We start from the raw sequence: 22,040 nt of genomic DNA on the forward strand, positions 1-22,040 counted from the left end.
GGTAGCCCCAATGCAAATGTAGCTTAGATCACAACACCCAAGTATTTTCAAATACCTGGAAAGCCTTCCTAAGAAGGATGGGTACAAACAAGCCCAGATGGTGAATACTACAATAAATACCTAACTCTTCAATGCCCAGGCACTGATGAACATTCACAAGTGTCAAGACCAACCAGGAAAACATGACTTTACCTAACAAACTAAATAAGGCACCAATCCTGGAGAAACAGAGAAATGCAACCTTTCAGACAGATAATTCAAAATAGCTGTTTTGAGGAAACTCAACAAAATTCAAGATAACACAGTGAAGGAATTCAGAATTCTATCAGATAAATTTAACAAAGAGAGTGAAATAATTAAAAAGAATCAAGCAGAAGTTCTGGACTTGAGAAATCAATTAACTGGAGAATGCATCAGCGTATCTTAATAGCATAATTGATCAAGTAGAAGAAAGAATTAGTAAGCTTGAAGACAGGATATTGGAAAATACACAGAGCTCTGAGATAAGAGAAAAAAGAAAAAAAAAAAGAATGAAGCCCACCTACAAGATCTGGAAAGTAGCTTCAAAAGGCAAGTCTAAGAGTTACTGGCCTTAAAGAGGAAGTGGAGAAAGAAATAAGGAGTAAGAAGTTTATTAAAAGGAATAATAACAGAGAACTTCCTGAATCTAGAAAAAGATATTAATATATAAGTATAAGAAGGTTATAGAAGACCAAGCAGATTTAAGTCATTAATAAATGATGTGACAAATTTATATACTCTTGTTTTGTTAATTCTGTGGGAGAATTGGAGAGGGAGGCTTAGCTCAGAATTTTCTTTCATTCCTCTTACTAAAAGAAAAATTTACTTGTGTTAACAAGTTCTTATTTCAAACATGCAAATTTATTTGGCAAGTATTAAATCTTACCACCATTCTTCATTGTTTAAGTTGCTTTTTAACTGGAGACAGGAGAATTTGCTTAAAGGAGAATTGGCCTAATACTACTTATGTTTTCATCTGTTAATGTTTGCCCATATGTAACATTATCTTCGTTCTGAAATCTGTTAAACTTTTCCGGCTTCATTTATTTATAGCATTCAGTACAGGAAGTCCTTCTCCTAAAAGTGGGTTAGGTTCTTGGAATCCCTAGTTGAGACTAGTCTTTCTATAGGAAGTCAAATTGGGGTTGAATCTTTCAAATTCCAGGATTGGGCACTTTGTAGCAAGGAACATCAGGGGCGAGGAAAGAGTACAGCCTTGAGAGCCTGGGCAGGGCCTGGATTTCTGAGGAAAGAGACCTCTTTGAATGGGAGCATAAGGTAAAATGTCCCATTATCCATAGGGGCATGTGGCAGATTGTATTTTCCAAAAATGGCCATCATAACATATCACTTCTCATATGTTCTTTTTATAATGTGATATTGACACACTCTTATTGAGAGTTGGGGTCTGTGTTCCCTCACCTTTAATTTGGGTAAGGCTGTGATTATGGCAAAATTGATGCTATGTGACTTCTGAATCTAGATAATAAAAACAACATAGATTTTTCTTGGTTCTCTTGAAATTCTTGTTCTTGGAACCCAACTACTCTGTTGTGAGGAAGCCTGAGTGGCACATTGAGAGGCCAACATGGAGAGGGCCACATTGAGAGGAACCAAGGCCTTTGATCTTTACTCCCACTGAGCTTCCAGCTGATAGCCAGCATCAATTGGCCAGTCATGTGCGTGAGCCATCTTGGAAGTGGATCCTTAAGCCTCAGTTGAGCATCACCAGCAGATGCTGTGGGGAGCAGATTCAAGGCTTCCCTGTCAGTCTCTGACCAAAAAGATTCATGATCAGAATGACTGATTATTGTTGTTTTAAGGTACTAAGGTTTGGGGTGGTTTTTTATGCAGCAGTGGTGACTGGAGCAGGATTTCATCAGGAGAGCAGCAGGCAGGAATTGAGAAGTAGCCTCTAATCTAGGCCTCCATATGACAATCTGGCAGTGTTCATTTTCTTTATGTCAAAAGGCTCAATAAATTGCTTAAGAGAAGAAGCTTGTGCCAGGAGGGCAATCTGGCACTCTACTTGCTGGTCTGTTTGGTGGGTAGAACCCAAGAACCTGGACCACAGCTGAGAACTTCCAGACCAGCAACTTTTCCATGTGCCTCAGAACTCTTCTTTCACTCCTCCTGACCTTGCCTTCTTTCTCCCAACCCCCACCCCAACGTCAGCCCCAGCACTGGACCATCTGACTCCAGCCTTATCTTTCTGTCACTCCCATGATTCAGTGGTATGCTGGAGCTCATACCAGCTCATAAGACCCACTTATCCACAATTCTTCTCAAGTCAGTGTTCACTGATGTCACATTAGTAACTTGAAAACAACCATGGTATTTATACCATGGAAATTCGTAAATTAGGGCTTCTCCTCCTACCTCAGAAAGGCAGTGTACCAGAACAGCTCATACCTTTAGCCTTACTCTTTCTTGCCCCTAGGGTAGTATTTGCAGAAAGGAAGAGACGTGAAGACATGAGGGTTTCTGTCCTCAAAGGAATGATAAACATATAAACAAATTGCTGTATACTGTTGTAGTACAATACATGTTCTGATGTATAAAGTGGAGAGTGATTGACAGCTGGGGATGGGGTAGAGAGCATCAGCTACAGTCTTAGAGAGTGCATGATTCCTGCTCAGGATGGGGAAAACATGGATAAGAGTTTGGCAAATGTATTTCATGTAAAAAGACCCAATGTCAATGACCAAAAATGAGGGGTGCCCACTGGGAGAAGAGGGAGGGAACTGTGTAGGGAAAGTGGCTGGCCAGAAGAACCATTTGCCCAGGGCCTTCTCATTCACAAAGGGCCTCAAATGTGTGTGTTTAAAGTTATCTCCAAATGAGGTGGTATATGTTAAAGGTGTTTGTTTAATGCCAAAATTTCAGATATGCCACCAATTTTGAAACTTTTATTGTGGTATTTATTCATTTAAAAAATATACTGGGAATTTAAAAGTAGTTACAAATGACTTGGACCTTCTCTGACTCCTGAAAGACTCTGAGAAAAGGTATGAAAGGACATGGAAGCGTGAGAAAGCTCAGGGTCTTCTGATTAGCTGTAGGACAAAGTGTGTGTGTGGCAAGGAGGGGAGTGTTGGTACATTTGACTGAAGGGCGGGCAGGGGTCAGATGGTGAATGACCCATGTAATTATGATAAGAAGCTTGTACTCTTCTGGAGTATGAGAAACTGCTAAAGGCTGTTAAGCAGAGGAATGATGTATCAGTCAGCTTTGCTGCTCTAACAAAGAACTCCAAAAAACTCTCAGTTACTTCGTATATTTTTTTTTGGCATTACATGAGGACTGCAGATTAACTGAGTTTCTATTCCAAGGTGCAGCCTGCTCTGATCCATGGTTTTCCCAGTTCCAGGACACAGGTTATGCTCTGAGCTAACATGGACAATACAGTGCTAGAGAGAGAGCATATGTCTGCCTTTAGATCCTCCACTCAGTTAGTTGTGACACACTTCGTATCCACCCATATTCTGTTGACTGAAGCAAGTCCTATGCCAAGTCCCCCTGTGGGGGAAGGGAAAAAGAATATTTGCAGAGTGCAATCAATCTACCAGGGGAGTCAGTCTTACTATGATGCCAGCTGGGCTATAGAAAACTGACAGGAGGGAGAAGATTGGTGAAGATCAAAGGAGGAAGATAGGTAGGTCTTCTATTAACCTGGCATGTTCTACTACTTTTGATGTTCTGTCCATCATAAAAGAGTCTCCGGAGATGATATAAAATTATTAAAGTAGTTGGAACATAGCAATTTGGTCAAAGTATGAAGCAGTTGATGCCCCATGGGCAGTGCTGGCTGTTGCCGTATTCGGTCTTGATGGAGTGGCTGAGTGAATAACCGTTGGTAATGTAAGGATGCTTTGATCATTGTTTCCATTGCCAACCTACCTCCCTACCCCAACTCCGATCACTGTCCACATCCTTTCCCAAGCTGTATGGTTTGCATAGAATCTATAACTGTGACCTCAAGAACAGCTAAAGATGCAAAGAAGCTTCGACTTTTGGTCAGTTTTTCTCTTCTGCCACCCTGTGGTCTCCTTGTCCTCCTCACTCACTGGTTTTAATCTTTTTCCTCCATTAGCCACATTCTTACGGTATGGAGGACATGGGACCACTACAGAGGAGAGAGATTTGATAATCTTCCTTGAAACATTGTAAAGCTCAGTTATGGAGGAAAGTAATTAGAAAGAGCTGGTATGAACAGGAGAAAATGCACCCAAACCTTGTTTTGTCTATAATTTTATGGGTCGTCTTCCCTAAAATGTGGCAGTATATTAGAATATGATAAAAGAAATGAGTTCACTTTTCTTTTTAAATATTCTTTAAAAAATTCAGCTCATCAGTCACACTAGCCACATTTTCAGTGCTCAAACGCCAAATGTGGCTGGTGGCTATTGTTTGTGGAAATAAGAACATTTCCATGAGTTCAATAAATTCTTTTGGACAGCCCTGAACTATTTTGCTCCAGCTGCTTTAAGCCTTATCTTGGGATTTCTTGCATTCACCCTGCTTTTGGATTGGGCAGAACCCCTGCTGGGTTTAATTGCTATGCTTAGATTGGCCCACTGTGGATAGTTTGAGGTTCTTCTGTTGTCATGTCCCTGGATCACTCCGTTGCTTCCCTCTGCTTCTTCTCACAGAGATGCTGATACTATGCCAGTCATGTAGCTATGTGGTTTGTGTTCCTTCACTTGCACTGTGAGGTTCAAGGGGACATCTTATCACCTGATTTTATTATAAATTATAATATTATTCATGGATTTTGAGTTTTGTTCTGTAGCTGCTCTGTTTTCATATGTGGATTCAAGAAAGATCTAAAAACTATGCTTCCACTGTATATACTGTTTCCCCCCAAATGCTTGGAATCAGTATTTTAACAAAACCCCTAAGTGATTTGCATATATGTTAAAGTTTGGGAAACACTGATAGAGGTTCTGAGATATGGTAGGTTATTCATAAACAATTGCTATATAATATTGTTTCTTAAGTACTATTACTTCAAGCAGCCCAATGGTTTTCGTTATATTTATTTTCATTTCGTTATATTTTGATTGAATTCCATAGATTGAACTGATTACTCTTTTCTAGATGAATATATCAGGATGCTCCTCAATTACATCAAATAAAAACATTATCTAGAAGATCAACAAAACTTCCTAACCAACTAGAGTCATGCATTGCCCTGGGGCAGGCCTGCCTTTGCAGAGTCTGGCAGATTTTGAAGGGTAAATTTAGTTACCTTAAGACAAGACAAAGCCTGAATTACATTTGTGATTTATTGTCAATCAACCTGTGCTTCAAAAATTTTCTCAGTAGTTCCGGACAAGTTGTTCAACTTGGACAGATGGTAAGTTTATGGAGTTCAGGTGTAATTTGCTTCACAGACACCTGATCCCAGCCTTCTTTTTCATTGCTTGTATTCACTCCCTCAGGGATTTATTTGCTTACCTCTTCAAAGTTGTCTGTATTTTGGAAAAAGAAAGGAATGCAAATCGTAGACTTCTAAGTAAAATACACGTCTCACTTGTTTATTTCAGCTCTCTCCCACCCCCAATCTACTTTTGTATCAACAGACTGAAGACCTGGGAGTCAAACAAAAGAAAATTATTTTAAAAGGATGGAAGTAAAGAGTTTTAGATTATTCCTATATGGAAATGTCTGGTTGGAAACTAGAAAAAAAAAAAAAAAAACACTTGGTACATAGAAATATAGTCACCATATGTAGTTTGGTTACCTACCGTATGTATTTAACAAAACCCCTAAGTGATTTGCATGTATGTTAAAGTTTGGGAAACACTGACAGGGGCTCTGAGATATGGTAGGTAACCAAAAATCTTTTACCTTTGAGCGTCAAGGTAGTTTCTGTAATCAGTTGGTCCAAGTTTCAGTTACTGGCGCCCATTCTAGGGTTAGGTACACTGGGACCACTATAGCAGGTCCGTTTCCACAAGTTACTGGCTGATAAATGAAGTCTTCTCTATGTGCTAGAGTGCAAGCAAATATTAGTCATCAAAGTGAAACAGGTAATTGCACTGCATACTGAGAGGATTTCCAAAACAGAGAGTACTATAGACTTATATCAGAATTAACTGATTACTAAGTTAGCCTATAGATCTAATTGTTCCATAGTTTCTTTAGCCAGATAATTGCATATCTTTTTTATTTTTATTTATTTTTAGAGAGGGTCTCACTCTGTTGCCTAGGCTGGAGTGCAGTTGTGCAATCATAGCTCACTGTAACCTCAAACTCCTGGGCTCAAGTGATCCTCCCACCCCAGCCTCTGGAGTAGCTAGGAATACAGGTGTGTATTATACCATACCCAGTTAATATATTTTTATTTTTTGTAGAGATGGGGTCTTGCTATGTTGCCCAGGCTGGTCTTAAACTCCTGGCCTCAACTCATTGCCCCAGCATAGCCTCCCAAGTCACTGAGATAACAGGTGTGAGCCACTGTGCCTGGCCTACCACATCTTTTTATAACCTTAATAAATTCATCAAAATAGAGTTACATCTCCATCAAACCAGAATTTGACTTGTTGATCAATTCACCGTTAATAGACCACTAAGCCCTCTTTCCTTCCAAGCAAAACCAAACTTGTCTGCCTTCCTTTTTCCACAGAAGGTCTCATTGTCTGTGTGCCCTATATTTGCCGTGGTGTGATGCCCTGCATAGTTTGTTGTCTAAGGCCCCAGTGATTTTTAAAAGTGAATTAAGGTTCTATATAGAACCTGAAATTACCTTGGGAAATCAGCCCCTGCTTAAAAGGCTCTGTCAGGGCTAGCCATGTTTTCCAACTCAGGAGAGCCTTTCGTGATCCAGAATGCTCTGATTGGTGCAAGATCCAGAAGCAGGATAGCATAGAGAGTCTGTGTCTCTACAGCCAGATAGCCTGGGCTACAATCCCAGCTTTATGACCTACTCAATATGGAACCTTGAACAATTTACCTAATCTTATGGTTTTCTCATCTAAAATATGGGAATGATAATAATAGTTCCTACCTCATTAGGATTGTTGTGAGGGTAAGTCAATGAGTTAAAATATGAAAGGAACATAGAAGAGGGCCTGGCTCATAGTGAACACTATTAACATTCCAGCTATCATATTCATTATTACTATTATTATCATTTTTGTTGTTACCATTTGTATTATTGGTGGAGACAATCTAATAGCTGCTTCCAAGACACTTTAAAATGTTCTGGATCAGAGATTGTTGCTCCCATACAACCCTTCAGATATGCCCAGGCCAGGAGAGGTTGTCTAGCTTGTTCTGTTTCTAATCTTCTCCTCAAGGAGACCCTGAGCCTATGTGGGGTGAGCATAAATCGTCAGAAGAGAGTGTGTAGGTGCTGAGTGATTGCTAGCCTTCTGTTACTTGGACTTGCAAATTTGATTTCTTTTTTTCAGTTTTCAGATTATTATGTGTGTATTAGGCTATATAACAGAATGTGGTCAATGTAACTTTTTAAAAGAGAAATTTTAAAAAGTATTGGATGAGAACTAATACCAATACCAACATGAGCTGATCTGACATGGTACCTTTCTGGGCAAATTACTTCCTCTCTCTCAGCTTTGGTTTTCTCACTGATAAAACCAGAGTTTGAAATGAGCAAATGTTTATAGTCTCTTGTAACTCTACTATTCTGTATAAGAGGACATTCTTGAAGTTTGAATTATAGATTCTTCTATGGGGAAATAACTAAGTATATTGTGGCAATTCATAACGTAAATATTTTACACATTCTACATTAGTAAAAGTATTTGGTTCAACTTGATGATTATATTTTTTAAGTGATATTTAGCCCCTCTTGTTTTCCTAAGGAAACTTTTTTTTTCATAGTTTAACAAGTACTGACTTGGTATTGTCTGTCTTTTTCTTTTTAGCCATTCTGATGAGTGTGTAGCATGTAGTGGTAGGACACAATGGTTTTAATTTGCACTTTTCTGATGACTAAAAATGTTGGGCGTCTTCTCATGGCTTTTGGCCATTGAGTGTCTGTTAAGTCTTTTGCCCATTTTTCTATTGGATTCTCTCATTTTTCTTATTGATTTATAGAAGTTTTAATTAATTTTATCCATATTTTGGTAGTCTGATGAATATTTGAGTTGCAGATATTTTCTTACACTATGTGTCTTCTTTTTCACTCTCCTAATGGTGTCTTTTTATGAATAGAAGTTTGTAATTTTAATGAAGTTCATTTTGTAAGTTCATAACTTTATCACTAGTGCCTTTTGTGTCTTGTTTAAGAAATCTTTGCCTATTCCAAGATCATGAAGATAGTCTCTTGTTTTCTTTTAAAAGCCTACTCAGTTGATTCTATCTTCTCCTGTTTTCTTTTAAAGCCGACTCAATTTGATTCTATCTTTCACAGTAACATCTATCTATAATTGATCTGTGTATGTATGTGGCCACATGGTATGAGACAGAAATCCAAGTACATTTTTTTCTATATGAATATTCAATTGGCCCAGCATAATTTGTTGAAAAAGTCATATTTTCCTCTACCATGGAGTGCAGCTTATTTTTGCGTTAATCAAGTGATTAAATATGTGTGAATCTGTTTTTGAGCCCTCTATTTTATTTCATTGGTATATAGTTTTTTCTTCTTTGCCAATACCACACTTTCATAGGTAATATAACTTTATAATATAAGCAATATAACTTTATAATAAATCTTGATATTTGGTCATACAAACTTCTAAATTTGTTCTTGTTTAATTGCTGTGGCTATTCAGGTCCCTTTGTATTTCCATATAAATTTTAGAATCTGCTTGTCAGTTCCTGCCAAAATGTCTGCTAGGATTTTGGCTCGTATTTTGTGGGCCACTTTAAGTGTGTTTTTGTGCAAGTTTATAGAAATGAAGGGCTTTGTATTCAGCAGTCTTGCATAATTCCCTCGTTAAGTCTAACAGTTTGTCAGGTCTTTGGAATTTCTTCTGTACACAATCATGTTGACATGATTAATGACAGTCTAATGTTTTCTTTACTAATCTTTATAGATTTTTTAAAAAATTTACTTTTTCTGGCATTATCGCTTTGGGCAGCACCTTCATTACAGTGTTCAATAGAAGTGATGATAGTAGACATTCTTATTTTGTTCCTAATCTCAGAAGAAAATAATAAACTTTCAATATTTCGCCAATAAGCATCATGTTTACTATGTATTTTTAAGCTTCAAAAAATCAGATTAAGGAAGTTCCCTCCTATATCTGGTGTGCTAGGAGTTTTCTTCTTTTTAAAAATACAATAAGTTTTGAATTTTATAAAATGCTTTTTTGCATCGATCAAGATGGTGATATGGTTTTTCAACTTTTTTCTATAATGAGATATATATTTATTTATTTTCATATATTAAGTCAACTGTATTTCTGAAATAAAATCTATGTGGTCATGATGTATTATCTTTTTAATATGTCACTGTATTCTATTTGCTAATATGTGTGTGTAAATGTGGGTTATTTGAATCAACATTCATGAAAACGTTTGCTTGTAATTTTCCTTTCATATAATATCCTTGTTATATTTTAGTATCAAACTTGTCCTAGTCTTACAGAATGAAGAGGTTGAGCAAGATTATTGTTATTTATTTCTTAAATGTTTGGAAGAATTTATCAGTAAAGCCATCTGGTCCTGGAGTTTTTCTTTGCAAGAGCTTTTTATTATTTTGTTTTATTTTTCTGTATTCAACAAATATCTCTATTGAAAAGATACAGCTAGCCACTGTTCTGTTGTTGTGCTGAAAATACATTGGTAGGCAAAAACAAAACCAAACAAATGTAGCTCCTGTTCTTACAAGGATTGCTTTATAATATTTACTTTTGAGATAGAGGGTCAGGGGATACTTCTGTTGTCTATCTCAATTATTATTATTTTAAAATTTTAGGTTCAGGGGTACATGTGTAGGTTTGTTTTATACATACATACATATATATACATATATATATAAAAAAATTATGTCACATGGGCTTGGTGTAGAGATTATGTCATTACCCAGGTGTTAAGCATAGTACACAATAGGCAGTTTTTTTTAATTAAAAAAATTTTTATGCATACATAATGATCGTACATGTTTATGGGGCACATGTGGTATATTGATACAAGCTTACAATGCATAATGATCAAATCTAGGTTATTGAGATATTCATTGCTTCAAACATTTATCATTTCTTTGTGTTGGGAACATTCCAAATCTTCTATTTTGAAATACATAATAAATTATTGTTAACTATATTTTTTGTGTTTAAACCTTTATTTATGTGTTTGTTTATAGTTTGTTACAGCAACTGCCTCTTTACTTTTATTTTTGAGTTCCTCAACCTCCTCCTCTCCCTCTACCCTCAAGTAGGCCCCAGTGTTTGTTGTTCCCTTCTTTGCATTCACATGTAGTCAATGTTTAGCTCCCACTTATACGTGAGAAAATGCAGTGTTTGGTTTTCTGTGCCTCTATTAGTTTGCCTCCAGGTTGATCCATGTTGCTGCAAAGGACATGATCTCATTCTTTTATATTCCATCATTTATATGTATCACATTTTCTTTATCCAGTCTACCATTGACGGGCATTGAGGTTGATTCCATATCTTTGCTATTGTGAACAATGCTGCAATGAACATATGCATGCATGTGTTCTTATAGTAGAATGATTTATATTCCTCTGGGTATATACCCACTAATGGGATTGCTGGGTCAAATGGTAATTCTGCTTTGAGTTTTATTACCTTAAATAAGAAATTATCTCTGTTTAATAGATAAAAAACTATTCAGATTATGTTTTTCTTCTTGTGTCAGTAAGTTGTGTTCTTAGAAGACTGTTAACTTTATCCATATTGTCAAATTTATTGGAAAAAACATGTTTATAATGTCATCTTAACACTTTCTAATATCTGTGGAGTCTATAGTGTTGCACCTTTTTCAATTTGTGTTATTGTTAATCTGTGTTTTTTTTCTGATTTTCTTGATCAGCCTTGCTAGAGATCTATTAAATGTATTAGTCTTCACTGACTTTGTTTCTATTGTTTATTTCTATTTCATTAATTTCTTCTCTTTTAAAATTTATTTCCTTAAACTTTCTTTGGTGTGATTTGCTGTTTTTTTAGCTTCTCAAGTTGACTTATATGATAGATTTTAAGCTTTTTTTTTTTGTAATATATGCATTTAATACTTTGAATTTTGCTGTAAGCACCTTAACTGCATTCAATGTGTTGATATTTGGTATCTTCGTTAGCATTCCATTAAAACTGTTTCTAATCTCTTGTTTGACCTAAGGATTATTTAGATGTGTATTTCTTAGTTTTCAAGCAGTTGGAAATTTTATGGTTTTACAATTATCTCTTTTTCTCTATCGCTCTGTTATTCATGTCTAGCACAATTTTACTGTGATCAGGCTTTGAAGATTTCAGTCCTTAAAAATTGTTAAGGCTTGCTTTATGGCCCTGTGTAAATTGTCAATTTTGGTAAATGTTCCCTGTGCCCTTGAAAAAACATTGAATTCTGTTATTGTTGGTTGCATTTACATCAGCTTGCCAATTATGTCAATTTTGTCATCGTGTAGATTTTTTCTATCTTGATTGATTTTTTTAATTCTGTCAGTTCTTGCTTCATACACACACACACACGATGCACATGCACACACACACACGATGCACATGCACACACACACACATTATTGGGTGTATACAGATTTAGAATTGTTTTATATTCCTGGTGGTTTGCTTGTTTTATTGATCCACCATCTTAATCTTAGTCGTGTTTCTTGCCATTTTGGTGTTTGTATGGTTTTTCTATCAGCCTCTCTGTGTTCCTACATTTAAAGTTTGTTTTGTGAGCAGAATATACCTTTTATTTTTCCAGTCTGATAATTTAGTTTTTTAATTGGAATCTTTTCCCTCTTGTGTCATTTGCCTTATTTTTGTCATGAATTTTTATTCTACGTAATTTTTAAGCACCACAAGATATTGTTAATTTTATTTTGTAGAGTTAATATTCATTTATGCATATTCACAAAATTACTTTTTTGGTGCTCTTTATTTCTTCTTGTACTCATTGTTTTTGTCTGGATCATTTTTCTTCTGTTAGAAAAATTTATGTCTAGGATTTAAGAAATGCTTTCCTGCTGATAATGAAATCTCTGTTTTTGCTTGGCTAAAAACATCTTTATTTCATCTTAATTTGAAGGAATGTTTTTTCTGGGTATAGAAATCTAACCAGATGCCATTTAATAGTCTTTCAGATAGATGCAAAATTTATTGATTTTCAAATAGTTTTTGTCATTTTTAATATTTACATTGATATTGGTATTCTAGTTGATTTCATGCACTTTGTTCTAACATCTCCCCCTTCTTTCTAGCATTCTTTAATGGAAACAGTCTAGGATTTTGAAAAATAAATGCCTTAATTCAAAAGTCAGTTCTACCATTTACTACCTATATGACCTTGGCCAAGTCATTTAAGTTTTCTGAGCCAGTTTTTTACCTATAAAATGGGAAAAATATTACATGGGCTCTACTTTATTTCACTGGGAAGTTATGAGGGACTGTTGAGATATTGTCAGTGCTTTGTAAAATGTAAAGTACCAATCAGCTCAGTTGGAAATTTTTAGTGTTATTATTTACTGGAACAGAAATATTCTCAGTGTATGTATCCAAAATTCTCTTACAAATGCACATTTTCATGAACACCCACAAAATAGTTCAATGATATTATTAATGTATTTATTTCTGTCTATCCTTTGTTGTATTAAGGACATTGTTAAAAGTTACATAAAATGTAACTTACACAAGGTCAATCACAAGTTTATTTCTTATCTTTCAAGTGACTAACATGAAAAGGAAAACCTGGACAGTTACATAATTCATAATGTCCATAAGATAAAAATAATTCATTATTCAGGAGAAGTGCTATTATTTCTTAATACTAAGCTCAGACAGGAATTTCTCTTTCAGTTTTTTTTTAATGATGTAGAGTTATTTAAAATATTTTCCTGCTGGTTTAGAGGTTATTGATTTGCATGGTTAATCCAAATCAGTGTTGGACTTATCTAGAATTTTAATATTCTGTTTCATACTCACCATAGGAGAATTATCCATTTTAATGTGGGCTTCAAGTAGCTGCTCTTCCACCCCACTTGCAAATGGATTATATTCAGAGAATAATAAATAATGCCAGTTTCCTTTTAAAAATGCTTGGATGCACATTAGAGGGAAGGTTAGGCTGCTAAATTAAAATTATATTTTGCATATATAAAATTATCAAACTGCCTTAGGAAGATAATCTTCAGCTGCATTTTATTTATTAAAGGCTAATTCAAAAAATCCTTACATTGATCAAATACTTAGAATCTTTACTATGTGTGGGCATGTTGTTAACTCTTGGGCTGCTTATTCTTTGATAAAGAAGCTGTCATTCAGACTTACTTTTGTGCTTTATTCTTTCCCTTTTTTTTTTTTTTTTTGGTAAGCATGTCTTTAAATGGAAAAAAACAGTATGAAACTGCAGTTTTTAAGTCAACTACTGATTGCGTGTTTGTGCCTCACAGCCAATGCCCCAACACATCTGAGGTTTTGTATGATGAAAAAATTTAAAATAGGATATTTGTTCCTTGTTTAAATTCTTTGACTTTGTCTTCAGGTCACTGGCATGCATTTTATATGAGATGTGCTGCATGAATCATGCATTCGCTGGCTCCAATTTCTTATCCATTGTTTTAAAAATTGTTGAAGGTGACACACCTTCTCTCCCTGAGAGATATCCAAAAGAACTAAATGCCATCATGGAAAGGTATAGAAATAAATATGTTGTCCCAGAAATAGTTGAAAATTGTACTTATATTTTAGTTCATTTGAAAAATAATTTTCTTTTTAAACATTACAGCATGTTGAACAAGAATCCTTCATTAAGACCATCTGCTATCGAAATTTTAAAGATCCCTTACATTGATGAGCAGCTACAGGTATTTAAAATGAAAGGGATTCTTCGAAACAGGTATTAGCATTTGTATACACATTCCATGACTTGAAGATATGCAGAGGGGATACGATGCAGTAAGAATCAACCAGAAAGGAGGAAAAAGGTCAAAAAGAAGCTGAGAGGCCGAGGCGGACAGATCATGAGGTCAAGAGTTCGAGACCATCCTGGCCAACATAGTGAAACCCCGTCTCTACTAAAAATACAAAAAACATAAAATAAAATAGCTGGGCGTGGTGGTGTGTGTCTGTAGTCCCAGCTACTCAGGAGGCTGAGGCAGGAAAATCACTTGAACCCAGGAGGGAGAGGTTACAGTGAGCCAAGATTGTGCTACTGCACTCCAACCTGGTGACAGAGTGAGACTCTGTCTCAAAAATAAATAAATAAATACGAATTTTAAAAAGCTGAGAAAAATAGTAGTCAGGACAATCTCTTTCCAAAATAAGGTGTGTGTGAACTCCCATTCCCTAGTGCCATTGAAAATGAGAAGTGAGGGGTTTTTTATGCCAAAACTCAACATCTGTCCTTGGAGCCCTGTGGACAGATCTTACCCAAACACTTTGTAACTATATCCCTGCAAGGACAAGAATATAGTAACAGAGAATACTAAAATCTAGGATTATCACTGAGCATTTATAATTCCAATCCTTTATTATATATCACAATAATACTTTTTAATGATTAGCTAAGTTTATTTTGTTTTCTTGTAAATTAGGAAATGTGATATAGAGGCCGTGTCTCAGGTATTAAGAAAGCAGCAAATGGTCCCCTCTTTAGAGGGCTTTTGGGTTTTTTTTGTTGTTGTTGTTGTTGTTGTTTTTTAACTTCTCAGGGTTTTACAATACAAATCCCTGAAGCAAGTTTCCTCTAATTTTATGGGTAACTTTAAGAAGAACCACAAAATGGTCATCCATCTTAAAAACTGTGCATAGCTTTTCATCAGTGGGGCATGTTGCAAATCCAAAGGAAGCAAAGGTGATAAATGATGTGTACTTATTAATTGAGTGCTGGGCACTGTGCTGACACCAGGGGATGCCAAAATGAAAGGAACAGGTATGTTTCCTGTCCTTTTGAAGCTTGACTAGTGAGAGAAGCCAATAACCAAGAAAAAGTAAGGATGTAAATAACATAAGTATATGCCTAGCACTAGGAAGAAAGTATAATAAACAAACAGGATACTGTAAAAATAAGGGAGAAAGGAAGGGCTTTGGTGGTCAAAGGAGTACTTGACATTTCTTTACCAGCGAGCCAATGGGAAGCAACCAGCCATGTAAAGAGCCTCAGAAACAGTGTTCGAATCACAGGGAATAGCTGGCACAAAGGTCCTGATTATGTTGTGCCTTGGAGGTAGATACCGATGGGAGGGTTCTTATGTAAGCCTATGCTCTCAGGGAAGCCCACGCGGTCATGGGGAAGGCAGGACAGGAGAGACGGAGGCAGGCTTAGGTTTCCTGGTACTTCCATCTCTCCTTCTGTGAAGGCCAAATGGGATCCAGTAGAACCTGCGGGTGGTCCTCTGAAAAAGAGCCTCATATGCTGGTTGTGGGGATCAAAAACACACTGAAGAGGCTGTGAGCATTCAAAAAAAAATAAAAAGGGTCAAAAAGTATTCACAGGGATCTGCTGGGACCAAGATGAGGCAAGTGAGCCCTTTGACTCTGGGGTAAAATTTAAGGGGACACTAAAAACTCATAATATTTTAAAAGTAATATTTTAAAAATCCAGATTAATGCTTAAAATCCCAGGTAACAAGGTATTAACAGTTTAAAGACAAGATCCAGCAGGGCCAGGATTACGGTGAGGCAAGTGAGGTGGAATTGTGTAAGTTCAGGGTTGGATCCTGTCTTTAACGTTTTGCTATTGTATTCTTTATAGTTTTTTGACATTAATTTTAACAATAATGTTCATTAAAATTGTTTGTCTTGGTTACTGAGTTTTTTGGTGTCCTCTTAGATTTTGCACCTGAGGTATCTCACTTGCCTAAACCTTGCACTGGCCCTGGGGGTGTAGATACTGTCCTCTACAGTCTGGGAGGTTGGAAAAAGCTTGTATCTTCTTGTAGCTGAAAGTAGGCCTGCCCATGATTGGCAAAAGGGAGTGAGAGAGCAAGCAGTGCAAGATGAAGCTGGAGAGACAGGCAGGAGCCTGACCCTGCAAAATCTTCTTGGAAAAGCTACCATGTAATTTTACGGAACCCAGGAAAAAATAGCATGCTTTGTTCTCAGGCTCCCTGCCGTGGTCAAAAGTACCCCAAATCTGAAAAGATACTTGGTAATTTATTCCCTTTCATCCCGAAAGAGGAGCCTTTAAGGTATGTCAGGGTTGTTGAACTTTTTTGCAGCACCTAATGTGTAGACATTCAGAAATGACTCTGGAAGACAAGAATTTGGATTGTCAGAAGGAGGCTGCTTGTTTAATTAATGCCATGTAAGTAATTGCTTTGTTTTTAAAAAGCCCATCGAGTGTAAATGTTGAATGCATTTGTCTTTAAAAATCTATTAGCACTAAACTGACTGCATGGAGTATCCTAGAATTCACTTAAGTCTTGCCAAGAAATTAAGGAGCTTCAGGAACTTGGTGTTCCAAAGCCCTTTACCCCAGGTGGTAGCAAATTGAAATCATAAAAGTTTAAACCACTGCACAGCTTACAAATCTGCAGGGTAGCTCTGCAGTTGCCTTGCAAGGATATAGAGAAGTTAATATCCCAAATATTTAGTAACATTTATGCTAATGAGCCTTCCATAATAACCACAAATGGCTTTCACATGTTGTTTGTTTAATGTGAACTGGCAGAGTATCTATTGACAAGAGAACATTGTGAAGTCCTGGGACAATTGAAAATAAGCTGAAATTCACTTTCTTGAAATATACATTCCTTCATATAAGAACTAAACAATGTATTTCCCAAAGAAACAAATTTATTTCCTGATCTAACTTCCCTCTCCTACCTCGTTCAAAATTTTTGTTCTGTAACTTGCAAGAACCCAGAATACTAGGTTCGTATGTTTTGGGTTTTTGCATAGTTGTACAGTCATGAACGACTGTAGTATACAAGAGGTGTGCAGGACAGTGGAGTGAAAACAGAAGCTCTCAATAGGCTGCTCTAGCACAAATACACTCCTCCAACACCCAGTCCAATGTTTCTCAACTCCACCATGTTTGCTTTCCATCTTCACTTTCAAACTGAGGAAATTTGCATGATCTCCAGTTAAGATACACTATATACCACAGGGGGTAAATTTTTAGGCATGTTCCTAATAACCTTGTTTTTATGGTTTATTATTTGCTATTTCAAGAAACATCGAAATTTCCAATTGTATTTTATTAACTAGAGATGTGAGAGTAGTAGATATTTTTTAAATACTGGACTAGTTTTGGCTATCATTTTGTACTGCAGTTATAAAACTGACACTGTTTACAATTAACAGTGTTCTAGAATCCAGTTGTTTGGAGGGTATTTTACATTATGAAATATTAACTTCAGATGGTCACTGCTATTTTTGAGATCTATGACTATGTTTCAAGGAGATCCATTGGTCTGACAAAATAAGAGATGTATATTCCTGAAAATTGAATGTCCTCTGGAGTCTGTGGTCTGGATGGTGTCAGAGAGGTATTAGAACTGTCCTCAGAGGTCATTACAATTTTCTCATAGTGTTTGTCAAGGAAAGAGTGGAGTGCAAAAGGTCTTCTATAGTATTGGGCCCTAATCAAGTCAGGAAGAGAAGCAAATGCCATTGAGAATGTGGTTGAAGTTCTTTCAATGTGCCTTCCCTCTGAAGATTTTTAGACGTGTGCGAGTCATCCCTGTCTGCCTGGCTGCCTCTCGTCGGCCATCTTGCCCCCTCCCTCATGCTAAATTGTATTGACCATGTCTTCTATTCCAGGCTTAATACAGTAAATATTTTTTGCTGTGGCATGGTATAGTGGTTAATTACACAGATTAATAACACTCTCTCAATTCAAATTCTAGCTCCCAGGTAATACTCTATATTACTTTGGACAAGTTACTTAACCTCTCTATGACTATAAAAAAAGTACCTACTTCACAGAGTTGCTCTGCATTTGAGTGAGTTAATTCATGTAAAGTGCTTATAAGCATGGGGTTATTACCTGCTAAAATGTTAGCCAATGTGATTATTTAGCCTCTTTTTCAGTTAAAGAAACATGCTTAACATTAACAATACATCGAAAGAGGTTTATGTGCTGATTGTTGGGATCAAAAACACTGAAGAGGCTGTGAACATTCCACAAAAAAAAAAAAAGGTCTAAAGGTATTCACAGCGATCTGCTGGGACCAGGATAATGCAAGTGAGGCCCTTGACCCTGTGGCAAAATTTCAATGGGACACCAAAAACTCATAATCAAGATCAAATTTTAATGTAGTATTGTAAAACTCCAAATTAATGCTTAAAATCCCTGGTAACAAAATATTAAAAGTTTAAAGACAGGGTCCAGCAGGGCCAGGATCAGGGTGAGGAAAGTGAGGTGGAATTGTATAAGTTCAGGGTTGGGTCCTGTCCTTAAAATTTTGCTATTGTAGTCTTTATAGCTTTTTGAAATTAACTTTGATTTTTAAAAATAATTTTCATTAAAATTATCTTGGTTACTGAATTTTTTGGTGCCCCCTTAGATTTTGCTCCTGAGGTATCTCACTATCCTAAATCTTATGTTGGTCCTGGGAGTGTAGACATTGTCCATTACAGTCTGGGCAGTGGGAAAAAGTTTGTGTATTCTTGAACCCAGAGTGTGTTATTAATCTGTGCAATTAACCATGACACCATGCTACAACAAAAATATCTACTGTATTAAGCCTGGAATAGAAGACAGAGTCAATAAAATTTAGCATGAGGTAGGGGACAAGATGCCCAACTAGGTGCAGCCAGGTGGAACAGCTGCCACTGAGGGACCAGGACTACTGGCACACTCCTAACAGATGTTCCTGAGAGTGGCTGGAGAGAAGGCACAGAAGCTGGGCTGAAGGGGGAGGAAGTTGGGAATCCTGCATGGGGCCACTGTACACCTGTGCACCAGGACCCATTCCTGGTCTCCAGTGATGCTGGGGGAATGGGTGAGTTGAACTGGCAGGGAGCAACCTACTCTTGCCACAGGCCTCTGGAATTCCAGCTGGAGGAGACCCCTTGATCACCAGGGACACCTGAGTTGGTAGGGAGAGCTGCTTAGAGAAGTAGTAGGGGCAGCACACCAGCCGATGTGGAGCCCAGAGGGTTTGGTGCTTGAGTGTCTGCAGCAGAGCATGGCCAGGGAGACCATCCCCTTGGCTTGACTTGCTCCCGTGGGAGACTTTAGACCCAGGGGAACTGTCAGACCTGAACTCTGCAGGCAGTCTTGCCCATCAGAGGAGGCTGATCTGACCTGAGCACCCCTTGATCTTCTGTCCTCTCCTGAGGCCCAGCCTGACCATGCCTGCTTGCAGTGCAGCCGCGGGTGCCCTGGGGGTCTACATCATAGCTCCTGTACTGCTGAGGAATCATGCCTGACTGGAGGAGAGATCCAGTGGGGAGACCTACTCCTTCCCCTAACTGCAGCTTCCCCAGGCTCACAGCCACACCCCTCCCCATGTTGCTTTTCTGGCATGTATATACATGGGCAGATTTTGACTTTCCTGCCCTGCCAACATGCGTGTGCCCTGCTACTGCTGCTGACGGGAGTGTATCCCACCTCACCTCCCCTGCCATTGCAGTCAGAGCCTTGGCGACACAGAGACAGCCAGCCCTGGCCCTGCCAGCACCCTGCCCCTGTACCAACACTGCTGCTAGAGTGAAACTAGGTGCAGAGAACAGCGGACCCTTCCCTGCCCTGACATGCACTCCTACCTATGTGCATGTCAACATGCACAGAGGTTGCACACAGACCTATGCCCACCAGTGCTGCACCTTGTGCTAGCACCACCACCAATAGGACCACATGCACAGTTGCCAGTGCAGGGACCCAGCTCCCTGAGCCATTCTGCTTCTGCTGCTGCTGTGAACGCCCCCAGGGAGACAGGCACCCTGACACCTGCTAGCACCTTTCCACAGCTGACAAGTGTGCACCCCTCCACACTGCCACTCCACCACCGCTGCCGCTGCTGGCACATGCAAGCAAGGATGGATCCTACTGTCACCATCCTACAAAATGCTTTGGCTGGCACCACCCATCAGAGTGTAGTGACCAGCTGTCCAGAAGCACATTGGGCCCCCCAGTGCAATGAGTTGATGACCTTGAGGAGCCAGAGAGCAAAGTTGGGGCCCAATACAAGTCTCCCAGAGTTAGAGCACACAGCCCAGGAGTTCGGAGCTGAGCACTGGCTGCCTAAAATTTTCCAGAAACAAAGCCAGTCTACTGAATCCACCTTATACCAAAATCAAACTGTCAAAGTTATCAAATAGAATAAAAGGAAAAAAACTTCAAAGATTGAAGGAACTTCAGCCCCAAAGATGAGAAAGAGCCAGTGCAAGAACTTCGAGAACTCAAAAAACCAGACTGCCTTCTTTCCTCCAGGTGACCACAGTACCTCTGTAGCAAGGGTTCTAAGCCAGGCTGAGAAGGCTGAAATGACAGAAATAGAATTCTGAATATTAATAGGAATGAAGATCATTGAGATGCAGGAGCACATTGAAACACAATCCAAGAAAGCTAAGAAACATAATAAAATGATACAGGAGCTGACAGACGAAATAGCCAGTATAGAAAAGAATGTAACTGACCCGATTGAGCTGAAAATCACACTATAAGAATTTCAGGCCAGTCACAGTGGCTCACGCCTGTAATCCCAGCAGTTTGGGAGGCTGAAGTGGGTGGATCATTTGAGGTCAGGAGTTCGAGACCAGCCTGGCCAACATGGCGAAACCCCATCTCTACAAAAATTAGCCAGGTGCCTGTAATCCCAGTTACCAAGGAGGCTGTGGCAGGAGAATTGCTTGAACCTGGGAGGCGGAGGTTTCAGTGACCTGAGATAGCACCATTGCACTCCGGACTTAATGATGGAGTGAGACTCCATCTCAAAAAAAAAAAAAAAAAAAAAAAAAATTGCAATCTCTAGTATTACTATCAGAATGCACCTAGCTGAAGAAAGAATCTCAGAGCTTGAAGACTGGTTTTCTGAAATAAGACAGGGAAGAATAGAGAAAAAGGAATGAACAAAATCTGCAAGAAATATGGGATTGTGTAAAAGAGATCAAATCATGTCCCTGAAAGAGGTGGGGAAAATTGAAGCAACTTAGAAAACATAGAAATATGTTACATAGAAACATAGAAATTTCATCCATGAGAACTTCCCCAACCTAGCTAAAGAGGCCAACACTCAAATTCAGAAAATGCAAAGAGCCTCAGTAAGATACTTCACAAGAAGATCATCCCCAGGACACATAATCATCAGATTTTCCAAGATCAGAATGAAAGAAAAAATGTTAAAGGCAGTTGGAGAGAAAGGTCAGGTCACATACAAAGGGAAGCCCATCAAACTAACAGCAGATCTCTCAGCTGAAACCTTACAAGCCAGAAGAGACTGAGGACCAACATTCAACATTCTTAAAGAAAAGAAATTCCACCAAGAATTTCATATCTGGCCAAACTAAGCTTCATAAGCGAAGGAGAAATAAGATCCTTTTCAGACAAGCAAATACTGAGGGAATTTGTTACTACCAGACCTGCCTTATAAGACCTCCCGAAGGAAGCACTAAATATAGAAAGGAAAGACCATTACCAGCCACTACCGGTATACACTGAAGTACACAGACTATAAGTGACACTATAGAGCAACCATACAAACAAGTCTGCATAATAACCAGATAACATCATGATGACAGGATTAAATCCACGCAGCTCAATACTGACCTTGAATGTAAACAGACCAAATGCCACAATTAAAAGGCACTGTGCAGAGTCGGATAAAGAAGCAAGGCCCAACTATATACTGTCTTTAAGAGACCCATCTCACATGCAATGGCACACATAGGCTCAAAGTAAAGGATGGAGAAAAATCTACCAAGCAAATGGAAAATAGAAAAAAGCAGGGGTTGCTATTCTAATTTCAAACCAAACAG

The 22,040-nt window shown here is 38.0% G+C and overlaps 1 protein-coding gene across 32 annotated transcripts in view; it reads left to right on the forward strand.

The window, feature by feature from the left end:
* The window catches only part of LOC105490389 (NIMA related kinase 11), a 310,323-nt gene that overhangs the window by 97,550 nt on the left and 190,733 nt on the right, over positions 1-22,040 (forward strand). For 27 of the 32 annotated variants that reach the window (XR_011619681.1, XR_011619682.1, XM_011755916.3 and 24 more), the window contains 3 exons: positions 13,657-13,806; positions 13,900-13,978; positions 16,334-16,419. The exons of 4 other annotated variants lie outside the window; for them this stretch is intronic. Coding sequence is in view for 26 of the 28 variants with exons in the window: in XM_011755916.3 (XP_011754218.2) it covers positions 13,657-13,806; positions 13,900-13,978; positions 16,334-16,419 (315 nt within the window). In the remaining 2 variants the exon portion in view is untranslated. The remainder of the gene's footprint in view (positions 1-13,656; positions 13,807-13,899; positions 13,979-16,333; positions 16,420-22,040) is intronic. One more of the 32 variants, XM_071090900.1, reaches the window with a different exon arrangement.

Source organism: Macaca nemestrina, chromosome 2 (genome assembly GCF_043159975.1).
Source record: "Macaca nemestrina isolate mMacNem1 chromosome 2, mMacNem.hap1, whole genome shotgun sequence".
In the NCBI taxonomy this organism is placed as follows: Eukaryota; Metazoa; Chordata; class Mammalia; order Primates; family Cercopithecidae; genus Macaca; species Macaca nemestrina.